The 20,288-nt window shown below is 32.1% G+C and overlaps 1 protein-coding gene across 4 annotated transcripts in view; it reads right to left on the bottom strand.

Moving 5' to 3' along the window:
- The window catches only part of LOC143225484 (transcriptional enhancer factor TEF-1-like), a 127,480-nt gene that overhangs the window by 32,332 nt on the left and 74,860 nt on the right, over positions 1 to 20,288 (bottom strand). For all 4 annotated transcript variants that reach the window (XM_076454975.1, XM_076454971.1, XM_076454974.1 and 1 more), the window contains one exon: positions 4,507 to 4,634. In XM_076454975.1, the coding sequence (XP_076311090.1) occupies positions 4,507 to 4,634 (128 nt within the window). The remainder of the gene's footprint in view (positions 1 to 4,506; positions 4,635 to 20,288) is intronic.

The following is a 20,288-nucleotide window of genomic DNA, read 5'->3' as shown; positions in this document are numbered from 1 at the left end:
ATTTGTTGTAATTTATGGATATTAATCTAAGAAATAATGAATGTACTGACACAAATTAAAAAGTAGAAACTAAAAATGCAATTATACACAAATTAAAACATACTATAGGTGATACTTTGAAGTTGTTACATATTAATATTAATAATATTCACAATAAGTGGGACTATTTTTGTACAGTTCCTGATGAAGTTTTGATATTGTTAGATACATTTTCAAAAGAATGTGAAATCCAAAATTATAACTTAGAAAGCTAAAAGAAATTATAAATGTAGAGGTAATAAAGAGGCAGGAGTAATTTTAATTTTTTCATAAAAATCATTTTTCTATAGAATTAGTAAAATTAAGTTTGAAAGATACAGAAATATTATCATTTACTGTCCAGTTAAATAATTATAAAATTGTAATAATTCCAATTTACAGACCTCCAAATTCTAATTCTAATTTTTATATTTTATATTTAGAAAAATTACTAAATGAATTAAAAAATGTAAACATATTGTATATCTTGGTGATATAAATATCAATATCAAAGAAAAAAATAATGAAAATAGTAACTTGTTTAAAGAATATTTAAACTTGTTACATTTTAATGGATTTCAAAAAATATAAATGTTAACACAAGACCAGAATGGAGAAGAAAAAATATCAGATCATAGTATAATTTGAGTTAAAAATAGTTTAAATACAGTAAAACAAACTATGAAAAATGGTGTAGAAAATGTATTAGTGATTAATAAAATGAAAATAAATAGTGTTATAAATTTTATAGACAGCTATAATTGGGAAGAGTTCTTGAGATTAAAAGATTTTGAAGTAATTTATAAAAACTGGTTTGTGTGTTAAATGAAATTGAATTAGAAATACATTTGAATTTAAAATAAGAAAGATGAATACACAACACAATCCTTGGATAGATTCTGATATTTTGGAGTTAATAACAGAAAAGATTAAATTACGGCAAATGTATAAATATCAAAAGAGTGAAACAAATGAAGCACTTTACAGAGCAAAGAGAAATTATGTAACGTATAAGAAATCCAAAAAATAATTAGTATATGACAAAATTTTCTGGCATTCAGGGTAAAATGAAAGAAACTTGGAAATAGATTAATGAATTACTAAATAATCATGTTAGTTAGTAGTGAATCACTTGAATAAAAAATAAAGCAAAATTTTAGCAGTACAAATATAAGTACTACAGATTTAGTAAATAATTTTAATAGAAAGCTTATAAATAAGATAAATACTCTAAAATGTAACCATAATAATGAAAATAATAGTACCACAAATATAAAAATTATCTTCTGAATGTAATCTCACAGAGTAATATAATTTATCTCCTTCCAATAACAGAATAATAAGTTATTAATATAGTAGATTTAATAGATATTAACAAAGGACCAGGAATTGATGGTATTGAATTAAGATACATAAAACCATGTATAGTTTGTTTTTTTTGCAAACGTTATATATAACATGCTTATTAAATTTAATTTATAAAGAAAGGAAAATACCTGATAGACTTAAAACATCAATGATAAAACCCTATTTACAAGTCAGAAAAACAAATTTGAATAATTATAGACCAATTTACATTTTACTTGTGATTGAAAAAATAATGAAAATGTATATATACATATAAAACAAAATATTGGGTTTTATTGAGAGTTATGTATTAGCTTTAACACCTGTATAAATCTTAGAAAACTTGTTGTATGTCAGTTTGATTGTTGTTGTTGTTTTGATTTAGTGACAATAAGATATTCTCACACTTTTATATATATATTTACATTATAAGCAGGTGTCAGTATGGATTTGTCAAAAATGAAAGTACCACATTACTATTAGAAGACTTTACAAGAGATGTAAAGTAACAATCAGATAAAAATAAAAATGTACTTGTAATATTTCTTGATTTAAGTAGAGCCTCTGATACACTAAATCATAAAAATACTGTTGGATAAACTGTACATGATGGATATAAGGCAAAAGTTACATAAATGGTTCATAAATTATTTAAGTAATAGGGTTGCAATAACAAGAATTGAAGAAATAATGAGTGATCAATAATTATAAAATATGATGTTCCACAAGATTCTAATCTAGGTCCACTACTATTTAATTTTTATGTTAATGATATTGTAAATATAGGTTTAAAGAGTAAAATATATTAATATGCAAATGATATAGCTTTTAAACTGCAACTCATGTTGATGTGGAAGCTGGGAAAGAAATTTTACAAATTGATTTTAATACATTATTAAGGTATTGGCATAATATAAATAAATATATATATATATACAAATACTGATAAAACAAAAACAATTGTAATTCACTCACAATATATAAATATTATTAACGAATTTTTTTTTACAGATTCATGGTCAAAGGTGTAGTAATAAATATAAACATTTATTTGTAGATAATAAACATTCTGATTGTAAATGTACATATACAGAAAATGTAAATACTAAGACATACTTAGGGGTAATCATAGACAATGTTCTCAATGGGTCTAAACACATAAATATAAATTGCAATAAATTAAGGTCTATTACAGCAAAATTAAGGAGAATACAGAATATTTTATTAATTAATGTAAAAAAATAATTTATGTGTCTTTCGCAAAATTTGTTATATGTTATGGATTGATAATGCATGATTCAACAAGTGAGGTACACTTAAAAAAATAATATATAATTAAAAATGTTCATAATTTTAAACAAAAATGAGAAACTTAATCCCAGTTACATTAACAAATGAAATTATAAGAAATCAGTTATTTTATATAAATGCACTTTATAAATACATAACAATTTTGAATTCCTTTTATAGTTTAAGTCATAAAGTACAAAAAATCATATGTATGATACTAGAACATTAGAAAATAAGTATTATAAAATTCCAAATTATAATAATAACTATGGAACAAGAGTAAAAGAGTATAAAATACCATATATAATGAACCAATTCCCCAGGGGGTTATAGAATATAAAAACAATAGCAGAATTAAGAAAAAGAAGTAAAATATTGGTTATTAACTGATGTTTGCAGACAAACTAATTAATATTCACTGAATGGTATTTTATGCATATAAGATTAACGTTATCATTAATTTAATGTTTTTAGTATCTGTTATTGCTTGTTTATAACAAAAGTACAAGGATATTATGTTTTTGTGTTATATTCAATAAGTTGTTGATTTCAGATATATGTTAATATAAAATGATGGTTGAGATAGACTGTTGACATTAAATTCACCATTTTGTGTTTTGCTTATTTTTACTTATTAATATGTATAACAAATTTTGGTCACAGTTATTAAGGAGATTTCTATAAATTAGGCTATTTACTTTGATATGTTTATTTTATATTGTTATATGTATATAGTATGTGACAAAAAGATAAAGTATTATATTCTAAAAATAACATTTCCCCTTAAAATTATGGATAATCATCATATAAGCAAATGGAGAATTTTATGAGGTACCTATTAAACTAATTACTTATTTTTAGTCTTTAAAGTTCTACTTTCTACAATATGCTCTTTGTAGCAGTTTTAATGTTAAACAAATCAATATTTTTTACTTAAAAACTGTTACCATTCACTTTTTAGTGAATAACTAAAATACAGTTTTAGTTGCATGTCTGCAATATTTGGCGTCTGTAATAAGCGATATCATGTTTTCCTACTGTGTGTAATGCTATGAGTATGTTAATAAATCAAGGTGATGAGGCATTTGAAAATAACATAGGCTTTGCTATAACTATGAATGATCAGAAGCATTAAGATGATGAACATGTTTTTATTATTAAAATCAAAGATCAGCTTGCTAACAGTAACACTCATGTTAGAAAAGTGTCGTTTAGGTTGGGAATTCTGATTATATTACTCTTACACTGACGTTTAGCTAACACAAATGTTACGATCAAATTACTTAGGTTAGGCATTCTAAAAATACCGATTTCAACAATGACATTCAGATAGCCAGGAAAAGATCGAAAAAACATTTTACAATCACCATGCTCCACTGATTAGACTGATAGAGCACCCTTGTTAGTTATGCTAGAAAAGGTTTTCTCTCTCTCAGCTCAGGCCTATAAAAAACAGTTAGTTACCAAGAATTCATTTTCCTCACAAGAGCTAAGCAGTTAAAAATAATCTGAAAATTTGATTTTATTCAGGCAGAAAAATAAACGTTATATACAGATATACAATCTGCACTCAGATATTGATGTGTATATATATATGTATATTAGTATACGAACTGGCAGTAATAAGTTAATTTACGCGTAACTACGCCAGTATATATAGGAGCGTTTTTACAAACACATACAGCATTTGTTTACTTTAGAAGCCAAAGCCATTATAAATAAAACATTAAAATGATTTTCTAATAAAATTGACTCCAGTCGGCCGGTAGAAATAACAAACTGTATTTCTCTGTTTTCTAGACATAGACTTCATGAAAACTTTATGCCACTAGATGTCACAACTATACTTGCCTTCAGTTTAGTTTGAATTTCGCGGGATTTCCTTCGGGCCAACACTTGAATGTGACTAGAAACTTGCTTTCTTGTCCTTGTTTTCCCAGTTCGGAGTTTTATATACCTTGCGATGAGTTCATTTCGACCTGTGAGAGAAAAAACATAGGAATACAAATTCGTGAATAATGGATGCTAAAAATACTAATATTTACAGGATTAAACTACTTCAAACCAATTACATATTAACCAAAATGTTCAAAATCTATTGTTGGTAAACATTAAATGTCGATAAAACGAAGAAATCTTACATCGCATTTGCTACGATACATGAACGTAACTTTAGCTTTTCATGCTTTCGAATGTTGTAAAAGTTCGCTCAGATACAACGTAAAATGTATAATCCGAAGTTTATCAGTCATGTTTTATCTTGTAGAGCACAAGCCAACGAGTACAGAGTTGCCAACTATTTCAAATGACTGAGCGTAATGATTGTAGACATTTGCGGCTACTAGGCCTGACCAATGTCTCTAAGCTCTTTATTATTATAATAACTATTATTATTTATTACTGCTATAGATTGCTCATTTATGACTGTGTCTTGTGTATATAACAAATAAATTTAAAAAAATTCTTTTGAAATTATGTCTTTTATTTAGTTCAGAGTAACAAACATACTGGTAAAACAACATTGAACATGCACAAACAGTAAGCAGAAAAAGCCTTTGTGTAAGGACTAGTTTATATCATGTTTATGACACTTATTGTAATAGTTTTGTAGCTGTTGCAGCCTTTGCTTTCATGAAAATTCTCTGGATGGTTGGGAGTTATAACAACATTGTCAATTTGACTGCATACACATCTTGTGTGTTATAATACTGCTCAAAACTGAAGTGCTCAAGTTCGGTCTGAACTTGCTTTCGTTTTTAGTCACTAAACTAAATATCCTTTCACTGTCAGCATTAGAATTGAAGATTGTAAGAATTCCAAGCATAACCCTACACAGAATGTCATACTTCTGGTTGCCATTTCCATCCTTAACTGTAGACAGCTGAATCCAAAACTTATCAATAGTATCGTGCTCATGTGTATTGACAAGGACAGGATACCTGTCTGTGAAGAAGCGTAGAGAAGAGAAATCTTTGCTGACTTTCAATTTTGGATCAGAAGTTCATCATTTAGAGGGAAATGTTTCATCATGTAATTTGTAGCTGCAATATAGTATTTCTTGACACTGGTGTAGAAGCTGATCAGATCCAGGTCCTTTTCATATTTAACAATGTATTCCTTGGCAGCATTTCCAATAGAAACTGCCTCATCAGATTTGCGTAAGGATTCATTGTTGTAGTCAAGTTCAGTGATGTTGCCTTCAAGATATTCTGGCTTGATGTATCTAACAAGTATATTTTTAACTTGTGTAATCAGTGTTCTATGCATAATGTGTATGCAAGGTTCTTCTCTTTGCAATATCAAATTGGCTTGCTCAAATAGAGGAATTGCAGACTGAAGAAAAAGAAAAAATAACAAGTTCATTTTGTTGTCAAAGAAAACTATTAACTTATCTAACTTGCTCTGCACATAACTTTTCTTGGTTACTTTCTTGCTAGCTTTCGTTTTCTTCTCTTTTTTCATTGATTGTCTTTTCTTTAGTTCAAGGTCAGACTGCCTAAACATATATTGAGTTATATCAAAAGTTTCTTTGTCAGCTTTTGGAGACTGTTGTCTTGTGTCCATATGTGGCTGAGAGTATGTCTTGACTGTGTCCCTGTGTGGCTGAGAGGATATCCTGACTGTTAAAGTCTTACTGCCTGACTGAGCTGCACATTTAGATAATTTTGAATCTAGATTTTCCTTTTCACAGTGAAAATACTTCTGCAATGGTTTCCACATGTCCAATATTCTGTTGAGGCACACCAAGTGATAGCCATCTTGTGTTAACAAGTTGTAGAATTGTTCTTGTTTCTTTGTCATACAATCCTTGAAACTCTTTGAAATGTTGTTTTCTGCTAGCACTTTTGTCCAGAAAATAGTAGATATCTATCAATATATGAGAAACTGGGCAAGGCAGTTCTATGGAAGCTATCTGGGCAGCAATATTCATGAGATGACAGGCACAGCCCATGAAGTAAATACTAGGCTGTCGTCTTGAGATGTGTCCCATCACACCTTTACCTATACCAGACATAACTGAGGCATTGTCTGAAGAAAAACAAAGACAGTTCTCCCATGGAATTTTCCTCTTCGTCATGCGTGGTCCAAAATCTTGAAATTATTCTCTCCTGTTGAAGCTTCTTTCCATTCCACCATTGTCAAAAGAGAATAAAAAATTTTTCTAAGCAAAGGGTCAAGATATCGTACAACCACTGGATACAGTTTTGAGTCATCCATGTCTGTGGATCCATCTGTGTCTAAATTGTGAACACTGTTAGTAAGTATGCTTGAAATCATTTTGTCATCTTCACAACCCAACATTTGTACAATAACTGTAGTTTTGGTTCTAGCACAGCCATATTTTTTCAGAAAACTGGGAAAAGTTTTTTGAATAGATGTCCTGCATGATTGGCTACAGCTAGGGGTAAATTATGAGCAATGACGAATTGCGTGAATATCACTTCTGCACTTATGGTTTCATACCGTAATTCTTACTCATAAATGTCGTTATCTGCATCGTGTTTGTCTTCGCCTCAGCCTTTTGTTGGTGAGATGCCAATTTTGTATGTCTGAAACAATCGTTTATCTCGCCATGCGCCACAGAAAAATCAATGTGACAAACTGTACAAAATGCATGACTGTCACTGACTTTTGATGCAATGACCGGATATTTTACACTATACTATTTCCTAAATTTTTGATTCACAGTTTTAGTCCTTTTAGATTTGCCAGAAACAAGACAATCTGGTGAACGAGGCCTCTTTTTGTTCCAACTGTGAACGATCGCATTGGTGTTTCTATGCCGCTTGGAAAACGTGAAATACCCATCTACGCGAGCGCTGATTGGCTAACAAGCACTGATGACGTAACTGTGGATTCCCCCACGTACCCAGTATGGAGAAGCACCGCACTCAAACTATTGGTAGACGTTGGAGATACAAATATTTTTTTATTATTTCAAGCACAAACATGATTATCGCAAGTAGCCATTTGGACTATGTCTTTTATTTATTATCAAAATGTATTTGTATCTCACTAGAAATTTTCTTTTCACCCCTTTCAAGCCCTGGGGGAACAATTTATCACTTTATTTTATAGGCCTATATGATATATAATAATTTGGGAGTTGCAACAAGTCGCAATATTTGTCTGTATGAGCGTATAGCCGTAATGTGTACACCAAAATCGTAATGATTACGCTCAAATCGTAATGGTTGGCATCTCTGCGAGTACTTTTATGTTAAGATACCACAGTGCGTACGAAACTTCAAGGCCCGACATGGCCAAACGTGTTAAGGCGTTCGACTCGTAATCTGAGGGTCGCGGGTTCGCATCCCCGTCGCGCCAACCATGCTCGCCCTTTCAGCTATGGGGGCGTTATAATGTAACGGTTAATCCCACTATTCGTTGGTAAAAGAGTAGCCCAAGAGTTGGCGGTGGGTGATGATGACTAGCTGCCTTCCCTCTAGTCTTACACTGCTAAATTAGGGACGGCTAGCACAGATAGCCCTTGAGTAGCTTTGTGCGAAATTCAAAAAACAAACAAACAAACGAAACTTCAAAATCATTGTGCTTTTGAAACTAATAATACTTCAAGGAAAACTGTATAGAACACCAAATGAAATATTAAATGCACTTTAATCCAGCCTTTGCCTAAAGGATTGATCGATTAAAATGTTTATAAGAGTTCTTGAATATTTAACACTAATTCAAAATCCCTTCTCTATATCGTAACATTGACAGTGTTACACTTATTTGTCGGTGTTATTTATATAAACTAATCAAGCAATTGTTATAGAAAACGATAGGGTGAAACCATAGATTATTCAAAATAAGTATGTATGATACGGTAAATAGGAGTAACATACACAGCTATGAGTCATCCTTGCTTGACATGGAGTGCATTTGAAGTAAAGAGAATTCTAGGTATAACAAGCAACATTAATCATCATTCTACCACGACCTTTCACTTATCAGTTCCATCTTGTCAAGCTTCTTGCTTGCTTACATTGGCAAACAGCCAAAAACTGCAATAGTTCTATGTTCTGACGCTCCTAAATTAATAAAATGTGATTTTATTTAATACACTTTGAACACTAATAGGTGTTATTATATTTAATATACATATATATTAATAACTAAAATACATTTCTCAATATTTTACCAAAAGTACATGTTTGTTAAGCAAGTATTTTGCATAGCACCAATTTAATTCTCAAAATAAATTAGATATTTTTAGGGTTAAAAAATGCAGAGTTGGCTTCTGTCATGAAACTTCGTGACATGCCAGATATTCATTAATCATGAAAACTAAGATTCATAAAGTAATTCAAATATGAAATAACTTTATTTCAGTTGTATAACAACGCTAAAATTCTAGGTTTTATATCAAGCTTGACCCTATAATTAATAATAGGGTTCAGATTTTTAACTGTATTTTCTAAACTATTTAATTAAATTTATGTTGAAATTACTTGTAGGTTTATCTACGTCTTTGTCAGTTATATGGTACCTATTAACATAAGCCACAGATAGAACTAAACAAAACATGTCAATACTATAATTAATCCCATTAATTATTACTGGAGTCTGCTTTGAATTTTTATAGGAAATTAATTAATTCGCTTTCCCCCTTATGTTCAGTTCTTGATACTGAGTATTAGCAGTTCTTAATCAGCTAGCAAAGCTTGGTTAACTCGTAATCACTGACTTCATTGTGCTGAATAAGAGCTGATATTACACAGAATTACAGGCCTCGACTGGCGATGGTATGTTTCAGATATTCAAGTGCTTATTGAACATTTGACTGGCGAGTTTTCAGTTCTCTAACGCTGCGTATGAGCTAAGATTTCCTTTCATCTGTGGAAACATCAAAATAGCCCCTTTTTCACGACACTTACAAAAAGTGTGAAGGTTTCTTTTCATTACACAAAAATTAGAAGCTTGTTAAAACGTTTCTTAATCACAAATAAAAGACAGTACGATTAAGAAAGTTCAAAGTTATATATCGGCCACATGGAAAAGCAATATGTTTTTCTAACTAACCAGTTTTTTTATATCTTAAATTATTAATAACAGCATGTGTTTTATAGCTATTTCAAGCTAGTCAATTCTACCTAGTAATAAAACAGAACAATAGGTTCTCCCCAATGGTTACACTTCGTCATGTTAAAGTGGTAAGTAAAAACCAGTTAAACACTATATGCAATAGATAAAACCTGGTATATTTTGGTATCACTAAGAGCTCATTATACAATAGCCAAGGAAAATAACGCAGTATTTAACACTGAGACACGTAATAATCACCTTGTGATCATGGATGTCTCAAGTCAGTTATGAATAAAATAAAACGAATCCATTATTGGCAAACAAGGTTTTAAGAATCAATCGTTACAATGTATTATAAATGTTTCTTTACAAACACACGCATATATATACATATATAAGGTAGAGATCACGTAGATATTAATAGTTATGTGAGAAAACTAACTAATTTTGAATTGATGAGCTGAAGAAAAAAATCATGTTTGGATATCCTAAAATAATGCTGTTGCTATTTTTACCATTATTAGTCTTATATTCAAATATCCAAAGGATGTTTTACGGATGTGTTAAAATACAGAAGGCCATCATAAAAATGATTGAAAATATGATTATGCTATTTGAACGAACTTAATCACAACATTGTCAGCAAAACTTTCTAATATGGTGTTTATTTTTTCTCGTCCATATTTAATGAAATCGTTACTTCTGAAGAAAACGTTCTTCACTACCCCACAGAAACACGTCCGATGTTTTAAAACATGGAAATTAGTTTTAGTGCACGTCCTGTCTGGTGTACCGCTGCGAAACTGACAATCAAAAACATTACCGTTTACATAAATAATGGTTGCATCTGACGGTCTGGAACAATACAAATACAGGTGTACAACTTAGTTGTACAGTTATACATAACCTTGCTTGTGATGTTTTCTTTAAACAGTTGAAAATTCAGCTTTCTTTTAGAATTCTTTTTTTTTTTCTTCATCTAAAGTATCCCAATAATATTGCCAAATTATCTAAGAGTTTTTCTACTAGTGCTTACACACGTAGTTCCTTGGCGAATGAGCGGTATGTTTGCGGATTTAAAATGCTTAAATAATGTGTTGGGCATAGTGCATATATAACTCATTCTGTGGCTTTGCACGATGAAAACAACATTATAAAACTTAATTCTTCACCTCTCTAACAGAAACTAGTTATTGGCTGACAGAAGGCAGCTAGCGACTGTAATTAAAAAAACAAAAGTATTCATTATAATCAACGCGTTTTCCTAGTAAGTGTAGTTATGTTAAATTTAATGTTTTTGCTTTTTTTAGGGTTAACAACGGTTGTCAGTTATGTGTACACTGTTATTTTCCTTCTTCCACACCCAGTTTTTATACTTCAGAGACGATATCGGTTTTACGACAATTCCCAACTTATAGCGTTTCCAATATTAATGTAGACGGTCTTACCCTGTATTTCTTTTCTACCAGATAACCTAACAAGAAGTCCATGGTCAACCAACAATATCCACACCGATATAGTAGCGTGTCAGACAAAAGATTCTAGCATTGTACTATTGTAGGTAAACTGTTGTCTTTTTAACGTTGTGCGTCTTTTGTTTTTAATTAAATCACAGTGACCTCGTCCTGAACTGTATGGAAATAAACTTTTAGAGGTTTTACTATACCTATTATTTTGTGTGTGCTATTTATTTTAATTACATAGTTCAAGTCATTGTAAATTAATACAATTTTAATCATAAGTGAAAAAGTTGACGCACATAAGTAAGATATTCGTGCCAACTTGACGTTAGAAATGACGACATAGAAAGTTAATTTTTTTCAAAGCTAAAAGGAAAGGAAACAACTATTGTTTGTCTGTTTGAAAAGATACAGCGATATAACATTTCAAGTAAATTTGTGTTATGTAACTGTAAATTATTATGTTACTGTTTAAGCGATTCAGCAGCTCTGTTAATATATTTAACAGCTATACCTACAAGTAATGAAAATTAAAACTGTCAAAAAATAAAGTATAATGGGAAGATAGCAATGTCAAAAAATACAGAAAAAAGGTATCGTTACTTCACAACCTGGTTTCGATACCCGTGGTGCCCAAAGCATAGATAGATCTTTGTGTAGCTTTGTGCTTGATTCCAAAAAATCAATTAAAATTAACAAAACAAACTTCACAGTTAAATATACACCTAGGTTTACATCATGTTTTGTATATGCACGTTTTTAATGGTTAATTCTAATTGAACAACATCAATCTTGGTCTGAATAAGTATTTGAAATAGCATTAACACTTTAAAAGATGCATAAAAAAGACTAATTTCCTTTCTAATAGTTCTTCCTTTTCAATAATACTCTTTACATACAGTATCCTTGCCTAAATTTTTGGGTCTTCAATTTTCCTCGGGGCCCTTGCAGCAATCCCGTCTATCCTTACCGTCCACCACTGACTAAAATATTTTAATCTAAAAAGTCTGTAATATTTACCTATTAGTATAACAATTTTTAAAAAAAAGAGTTTTTAGTGGTCACCAAAAGAAAATGTTGGCATATGTCTGCTAGCGGATATTATATTCAGTGGTTAATTTGGGATTTTGAAATAAGTGGAACTCTCATTTGTGATTTGAAGAATACTCAATAAACGACACACAGTTCCAGATCGTTCCGCTCATTAAATTGATTGTCGAGAATTAAATGTAAATTAAATAACACAACTGCCTTTAACTCGTTTAATATTATATTGGCGTTGAATGTACTAAAATGACAAATACAATACAGTCACTGTTGTTGTCACAGTCAATTTCTCATACCTAATTTTTCACTACGAATCCCGGATTCTGTGGTGTAAAAAATAGAGTCCAATGTTTGTGTTTGTGTATAAACACAAAGAGAAGAAAGCATGAAATTAAGGCAGCGATAAAGTTACATTTTTCTCATTTATCTTTCTTTTACACTGAGAAACGTTTCTCATTTTATATTATTATGCACATCTGTTACACGTGACTAAACTGTTTGAACAATGTTTGAACGTGGAGCATAAATGAATTCCGCTTTTCATTGGTTGTTGACGAACGAATGAAGTGACACAGCATGGATTTAATGTTTTTTGTCTCGCTATTATATTCTATAATAAGCTACAGGAAGGTTATCTGCGCTAGCCGTCCCTAATTTAGCAATGTAAGACTAGAGGGAAAACAGCTAGTCGTCATCGCCCACCGCTAACCCTTGGGCTCCTCTTTTACCAACGAATAGTGGGATTGACCGTCACGTTATAACGCCCCCACAGCTGAAAGGGCGAGCATGTTTGGTGTAACGAGGGTTCAAACCCACGATCCTCAGAATACGAGTAGAGTACTCTAACCATCTGGCCATGTCGGGCCTCCTAGGTAGAAAAGAAATACATGTGGTAGATAGATGACAATACAGTGGGGCCCCTCACTAACGACTTCCCCTGTCATACGACCGGAAAATTTTTTGACGGTACCCTGTTTGCATTAAATTGACCCCTCGTGGACGACTTCCTCTCAAACGCGACTAACGACCTACCAAATTGAACAATTTTGATTATTTTACCTCTCACTAACGACTAAGTGACATTATTATGTGGCATATTCTGTGAAGTTACATAGCGGTCTGCCTTCTCATTTATGGCATATTACAAATGAGTTTAATTATTCCGTAGTTAAACAGTATTACGTAATCTACTTCAACAATAAATCTATTTCCATTGCGTCGAATCGAAAAGAAGATTAATTTTCATTGGTAAATTAATCTTATTTTCGATTCGACGCAATGGAAATAGATTTATTGTTGAAGTAGATTACGTAATACTGTTTAAAAAGAAGATTAATTTTCATTGGTAAATTAATCTTATTCACAATGCGCTTATTCTATAGTACATAATGAATTAGGAACACTAAATCGGATTATTTAACAGACAGGATTAGTGTGCATAATATGAAGATTCCTCATAACACAGACTCATTTTTCACCAGAATGTCGAAGAGAAAGTTGCTTAACTTAGAAGAGAGAGTTTCCGTCATTAAACGACACGACAAAGGGGAAACTGCAATAAAAATCGCCACGGATCTTGGAGTTGGTAAAACCCAAATTCAGACAATCATTAAAGAGAAAGAAAAAAATTTGAAAAAGTGGGAAACAGGCGAAAATCCAGAAAAAAAGCAGAACAAGAGAAGATGCCTATACGACGAGTTGGATGAGAAGGTGTGGCAGTGGTTTGTGAATACAAGATCCAGGAATCTACCAATTACCGGGAAACTAATTCAAGAAAAAGCATTAATATTGGCGTCTCAGCTTGGCAATGAAGGCTTCTCTGCTAGCAATGGATGGTTAGATAGATTCGTAAAAAAGGCATAATATCAAAGCAGTTATTCTCTGTGGCGAAAGTGCTGAAGTTTCTCAAGAAGCAGTTGAAGATTGGACTAATCGTCTCCCATCCATCTGTGAAGGCTATTCCCCTAATGACATATTTAACGCTGATGAGACTGGGATACAATACAGATCACTTCCAACGAAATCAATGGTCAAGAAGGGATAAACGACATCCGGTGTAAAAGTTTCGAAAGAAAGAGTTACAGTAATGCTTTGCTGTAGCATGTCGGGAGAAAAAGTTCGGCCACTTGTTATTGGTCATAGTGCTGACCATAGTGCTGTGTGGTTACGCGTCGCTTGGCTTCGAGTTAAGACTTCCACAATTCAAAAGTGTTTCTTGAAATGCGGCTTTAACTTCTGTTTAGGCGAAGTGTCAAACGAAAGTGAAGACAATGTTTCAGAAAACCAATCTGACCCCGACTTCAGACCTGTCTTGAATGGTGTAACTCTTGGCGAATATGTCAACTTCGACAACGAAACTCCAGTTTGTGATGATTCAGTTTCTGACAATATTATCGCGTGTCCTGAAGAAATCGAGAGTGATGATGGTGAAGAATGTGACGACACAACTGTAGAGTCTTTCGAGCCAATTGACTGTGCCACTGCAATGTCATATGCAGAAAAACTTTTACAGTTTGGCCTCAAACACGGCAAAATGGACATTGTAGATTGCATGGTAGCAGTGAGCAAAGACATTGAAACTGTACAATTTTCGAAGAAAAACAAACAAAATTAGTGATTTCTTTAAGAAAATGTAGTTTCTTATCGTATTTTAAGTCTGTATTTGATCATTTTTGTGCGTGTGTAGCATTTCTTCTACAGTGATTTCTTTATAAAAATGTATTTTATCATCGCATTTTAAGTCTGCATGAGCATTAGTGATTTAAGAAAATGTCTTTCATGATCGTATTTTAAGTCTGCATGAACATTAGTAATTTCTTTAGTTTACGATCGTATATCCAGTCAGTATTTGAACACTTTTGCGTGTAACATTTTACAGTGATTTTTTTAGGAAATGTATTTTAGGATCGTATTTTGAACCTGCATTTGAACATTTTTTGTGTACAGAATGGTGAATAGACTTGTGTTTAAACATTTAATAGCCTCATAAAATCAAGGTAAAGTAGTGAGAACTAGTGAAAATATATTTTGCATTACATATTACCGCATTTTTTTATTTCGTTTTTAAATACTCCATACCCTTAAAATGAACAGAGACCGATTGCCTATTATAAAAACGTACATAATTTAAATCTTGGTAACGAATTGGGTATCCACCCCTCACTAACGACTCCCCCTCATTAACGACCTTTTTGTCGAGGCATTTTTGAAGTCGTTAGTGAGGGGCTCCACTGTATTATAATTCTGGCATAAATGGAGTATCTTTCTGTATCTTAGGACGGCTGGTATGGGTATTAACAAGTACACCAAAATAAAACAGAGTAAAACGTTTCGACCTTCTTATGTTAACCTGATAATGACCTAAGATGGTGAAAACGTTGTTCTCTGCTTTATTTTGGTAAACGTGTTAATACCCATACCAGCTGTCCTGAGATATATTTTTATTTCAAGTGCATTTCTCATCATTACGTAGTATCTATCTGCAGTAGCTCGAGTTGTTACTTTACCTTAGAAGGCTTAGAGAGACTTTAATTATAAAAACGAAGAAAGTGTAAAAGAATGTAATAATATGTCAACCACGTTATATATCAGCTATATTCAGCGCCGACTAGGCTTTTACCAATACAACAGACACATCTATATTATCAATTACTTAATGTACTGAAGGTAAGCTGTGATTTTCAAATAATTTTGTGACTTCATGCCAGGGGCCTGATCAAATATTGTTGAACTAGAAGTTTCCTGTCAAGCAAATGCATATTACTTTCAAACTAATGTTGACGTTTATTGAATGTATGGCTGTGTTATGATCTTACCTTGTCTACTCGCAGGACTAAGTAACACATCTTAATAGTGTTAAAACAAAAACAAACAATTTATCACTGTGGGAAGATGTACAGAATAAACATTTTGTTTCGTAATTGTTTGTTTTTGGAATTTCGCGCAAAGCTACTCGAGGGCTATCTGCGCTCCTAATTTAGCAGTGTAAAACTAGAGGGAAGGCAGCTAGTCATCACCACCCACCGCCAACTCTTGGGCTACTCTTTTACCAACGAATAGTGGGATTGACTGTAACATTATATCGCCCCCACGGCTGGGAAGGCGAGCATGTTTGGTGCGACCGGGATTCGAACCCGCGACCCTCCAATTACGAGTCGAACGCTTTAACACGCTTGGCCATGTCGGGCCTTTGTTTCGTAATTACTCGGTATTATTGAATTATTATCTATATTCTGGTTTAAAAAACTGTATGAGCGATGTGCTTATATTACTTATAAAATATCGCAAAAAATCCGATTCATAGAATGCTAGCTTGTGATATTCAGTCTTTTATCTATTTTCTATTTTTCTTTTCGTAATCCAGACATACTAGTTTCAACTTGAGAGACCGTTGTGAGGATGCAAATACTGATCTACTACTTAATTATGAAGTGGAGCGAACAGAAACAACCTGAACGTGAATAACGAACAATAATTATATCAGTGTAAAAAGAAACATGCACCTATTAACTGGATATATTCTACCGAGACGCATTTTCTAGTGATAATATGTGTAGATATCGTGAGGCAGTAAAACGTTCATGATTGTATGAAGTGGCGAAAGGCAGCATTGCTGCCAGATATATATATATATAAATGAAACTATAGTTCACGTGGCCTATCGTCAACCGTTCGCCCACGTTCAGCAGGAATGTAAGGAATGTGTAATTACGGCTCAGTTTATGCAACTTGCAGTTCGACAGGGAAATAGTTGACATGGTAGCGGACTTTCATTTTGAAAGAAAAAAGTATCTTGCATGCCAAGCCGCTAGCAGCTTGGAGAAACTGACTGGATGGAATGTGAAGAATTCTTCATCTATCTAATTATTTCTGCTTGCATGGGTTCACTGTGGCACTATACTAGCGAAGGAAAGGAATAAACTGCAGAGAGATATACATTGTTTTATGTATTCAAGCTATGTGCTCTTTGTAATAGGAGAAGGTAGTCCTTTCTGTATACACGCCATATGGTAGAGCTGTTAGACACAAAGTCAAAAATGTTAGTTTAACTCGAACGTTCTTAAATTTAACTAAAATGTAAACACTTTCATAATTTTGTTTATACAACATTGGATATAATTTTTATACCAACCTGAAGATCAAAGTTTAGATTGATCTTTGTACGTCCAGAGATAACGCACAAGAAGTTTCGTCCTGTTGGTGTTAATAAAATGTAATAGTATACAAAATATTGCTAACTTTTTAAAATAATCCATCTTTCCCCCCATATGTAGAAGTCTTAAACATAGAAATATTGGTAACAGACAATATTCTAATATCGATTCTGTATGTGACTAAAAATACTTTGTATCTGAACAAAAACAATCTAAATGTCGCTATACATATGAACGTATATAACTTAAACGTTTAACTTCTGAAGTAGGTGAGCAGTCATTTTATGTAAACCCATTTGTAAAGACACTATTATATGTTTGATGAAGATATTTCTTCACGTTGCACACACACAATTTGCTCCATGCTGATTTAAGTAATTTAATCTCTTCGGTAGGGTTAGAGCAAATGAGATTTACCCTATTAAAAAGTCTAAGTAATACAAGTATTGAGGCATATGATATCCTACAAGGTTGTTTTTGTGTCTTCTACAAAAAACTTGGTACATAAAACTGTCTTCTATGGAAAAAATATTAATAAAGAACTAATACCGTATTACCCCTAATTAACTCTCCGGGAGCATTATCAACTGCAAAAGGGCCATATGGTAATACCTCAATTATAAAAAAATATAACTCTAATAAGTGATGGCAAACTTAGCTCATTTATTTCTAACGTTGCTCTAAAACTTCAATGCTCACTATAGCAGTAAATATATTAATTATTGTTTATAAGTGTCAAAAATTCCTATGAAGCGGTCCTACCATGGACAACTTCCTTTGATTGGCGCCGCTAAAGCATCTTTGAAGTTTGCAGCAAAGGCAAAAAAAAAAAAAAAAAAGGCGGGAAAATCATGGCCTACGTCACAATTTATCAGTTACCAGTACTGAATGCTGATTTCTGCGACTGGGAGAACGAGTGTTAAGTAGGGACAATAAGGACTTTAGACACTAGACTCATTATTATTCTCGACGTATCGTGTTTAAAACCTTACTAAAGTGCAAGCATGGGAACAAATAATTAGTGAATAAATTTTGAAACATATTCATGTACAAAAGTTTAAGTTAAATGAGATTTGAACCCACGAATCTGTAACACTTTGTACTGTTGTAGAAGCAAATAGGTTAACTTTATAATGCCATAATATCGCAACCACCACATAAAAAATTAACATTAAATATTGTTTATAGATAGTATAAGCCTGAAGAAACTAAAAGTAACTAATAGGTTAAAATTACACTTTACTTCAACATACACTGTGTTGTTTGAAACTACCTGGCAGCTTGGACCTTTCTGCATGTAAAATTGTTCTATGATCTAAAAATCTCATACTAAAATCACAATTTTCGTTCTTTTTGTTTCTTAGTTAAATAAAATATATGCAGTACTAATTATATACCTTTTATATTCCTAATAAATTGAATATCCATATGTTACCAAGAGAAAATGCGCTACTGAACTATTTTAAATTTAGCAGCAGTGAAAAAACAACACACAACCGGACCTTCCTGGATGCAAATTATGTTATATGAAGCTAATTGAAAACATCGACCTTCTCTGATATATAATGTGAAAACTTGTACTTTCTTGGCTGAAGACAAATAAATGTTAATGGAAAGCTTGAACCTTCCTGGACATGAACTATATTGTATAGTTAACTACAACACTGGGCCTTCCTAAATAGTGACTCCGGCGTGTACGAGGCCGGCTGGGGAAAGTTTTGTCTTATGGTTAAAATAAAAAAACAACAAAAATACAATTACAACATAAAATAGTTTGTTCGGGAATTCTAAACCAACTATCAGTACAAATTAAATGAGTCAGCCTCATGTTTCGCTATCACTGGTTTTACCAGAGGACACCTTCTTTAAAGTTTTATTATGTGGTGAGCACATGATGACTTTTCAAGTTTAGCGCACCTGTGGAAAATTAAAATTTCATTGGACTTTGTAATGTCTTTAGATTTAATAAAATCTGGTCACAGCAAATATTATCTATTCAAAAAGAAAGATAACACCATAACAACCACAATATCAGTTAAGCAAACAACAGCAACGTCATCTGTTTTGCTATTTTGCTTTAAACAAAAATAAAAATATATGAATAAAAGTAACGTAAAAAATATAATTTTGTATATAGCATAAGGATAAAAAATTATAACGGGAATATCCAACTACTAATACGATACAATGAAAACTGTTGCAGGTTTCCTATCTATATCTAAAGTTGGTGATCCCCTTATCTGGAACAGATACCTCAGTGTGGCTTTGTTCAAACAAACTAAAGTTGGTGTAGCTGATAATTTGTATTACATGTTCTATAACTAAGAAACGTATCTATATTCACCACACGCGTCGTTTTTGGCCCCAGCAGTTTTACTCACTTGTTATTATGGCATCATCCCGTTTTTTTGTGTTAGATATCAGCGCTGGGTTTTCCCCGGAAGAATCTACCAGTAGACATCAACGAAAAACCGTGAATATACATACAACTTCACTTCAGTTTGTTTTTTTTCTTTTTTCTCTTTCACTTCAGTATAATACAAATGTTTCGAATTAAAAGGATAAACGTTTGCAACAGCATACCTATTACAGTTACCATAAACTTATTTAATTAGATATATATAACGGATCTAATATTATATATTTATTTTAATATCGATGTTTGTTTTAATTAAATATATATTTAGAAATGCATATAACTTATATTGTTAAATGTGTATTGCAAAACTCCCGCCTATTTTCTAATTTTGTAGATTCTCAAGTCTTAGAAATAACGTGTTGATTCACACATGAACATACAAACAGTGTGTGTATATAACACTACTGATTTCCGGTATTGTTGCCAACTGAAATTTTCAGAAAATCTCCTCTCCAGCTTATAAAAGGTAACTAACGCAACGCGAAGAGACAGTATACTAATATTGTACGATTATAAACCTCGGAT

This window comes from Tachypleus tridentatus, chromosome 9 (genome assembly GCF_004210375.1).
Source record: "Tachypleus tridentatus isolate NWPU-2018 chromosome 9, ASM421037v1, whole genome shotgun sequence".
Lineage (NCBI taxonomy): Eukaryota > Metazoa > Arthropoda > Merostomata > Xiphosura > Limulidae > Tachypleus > Tachypleus tridentatus.
Note: the sequence above shows the minus strand (reverse complement) of the source record. Positions and strands in the feature narration are given on the sequence as shown.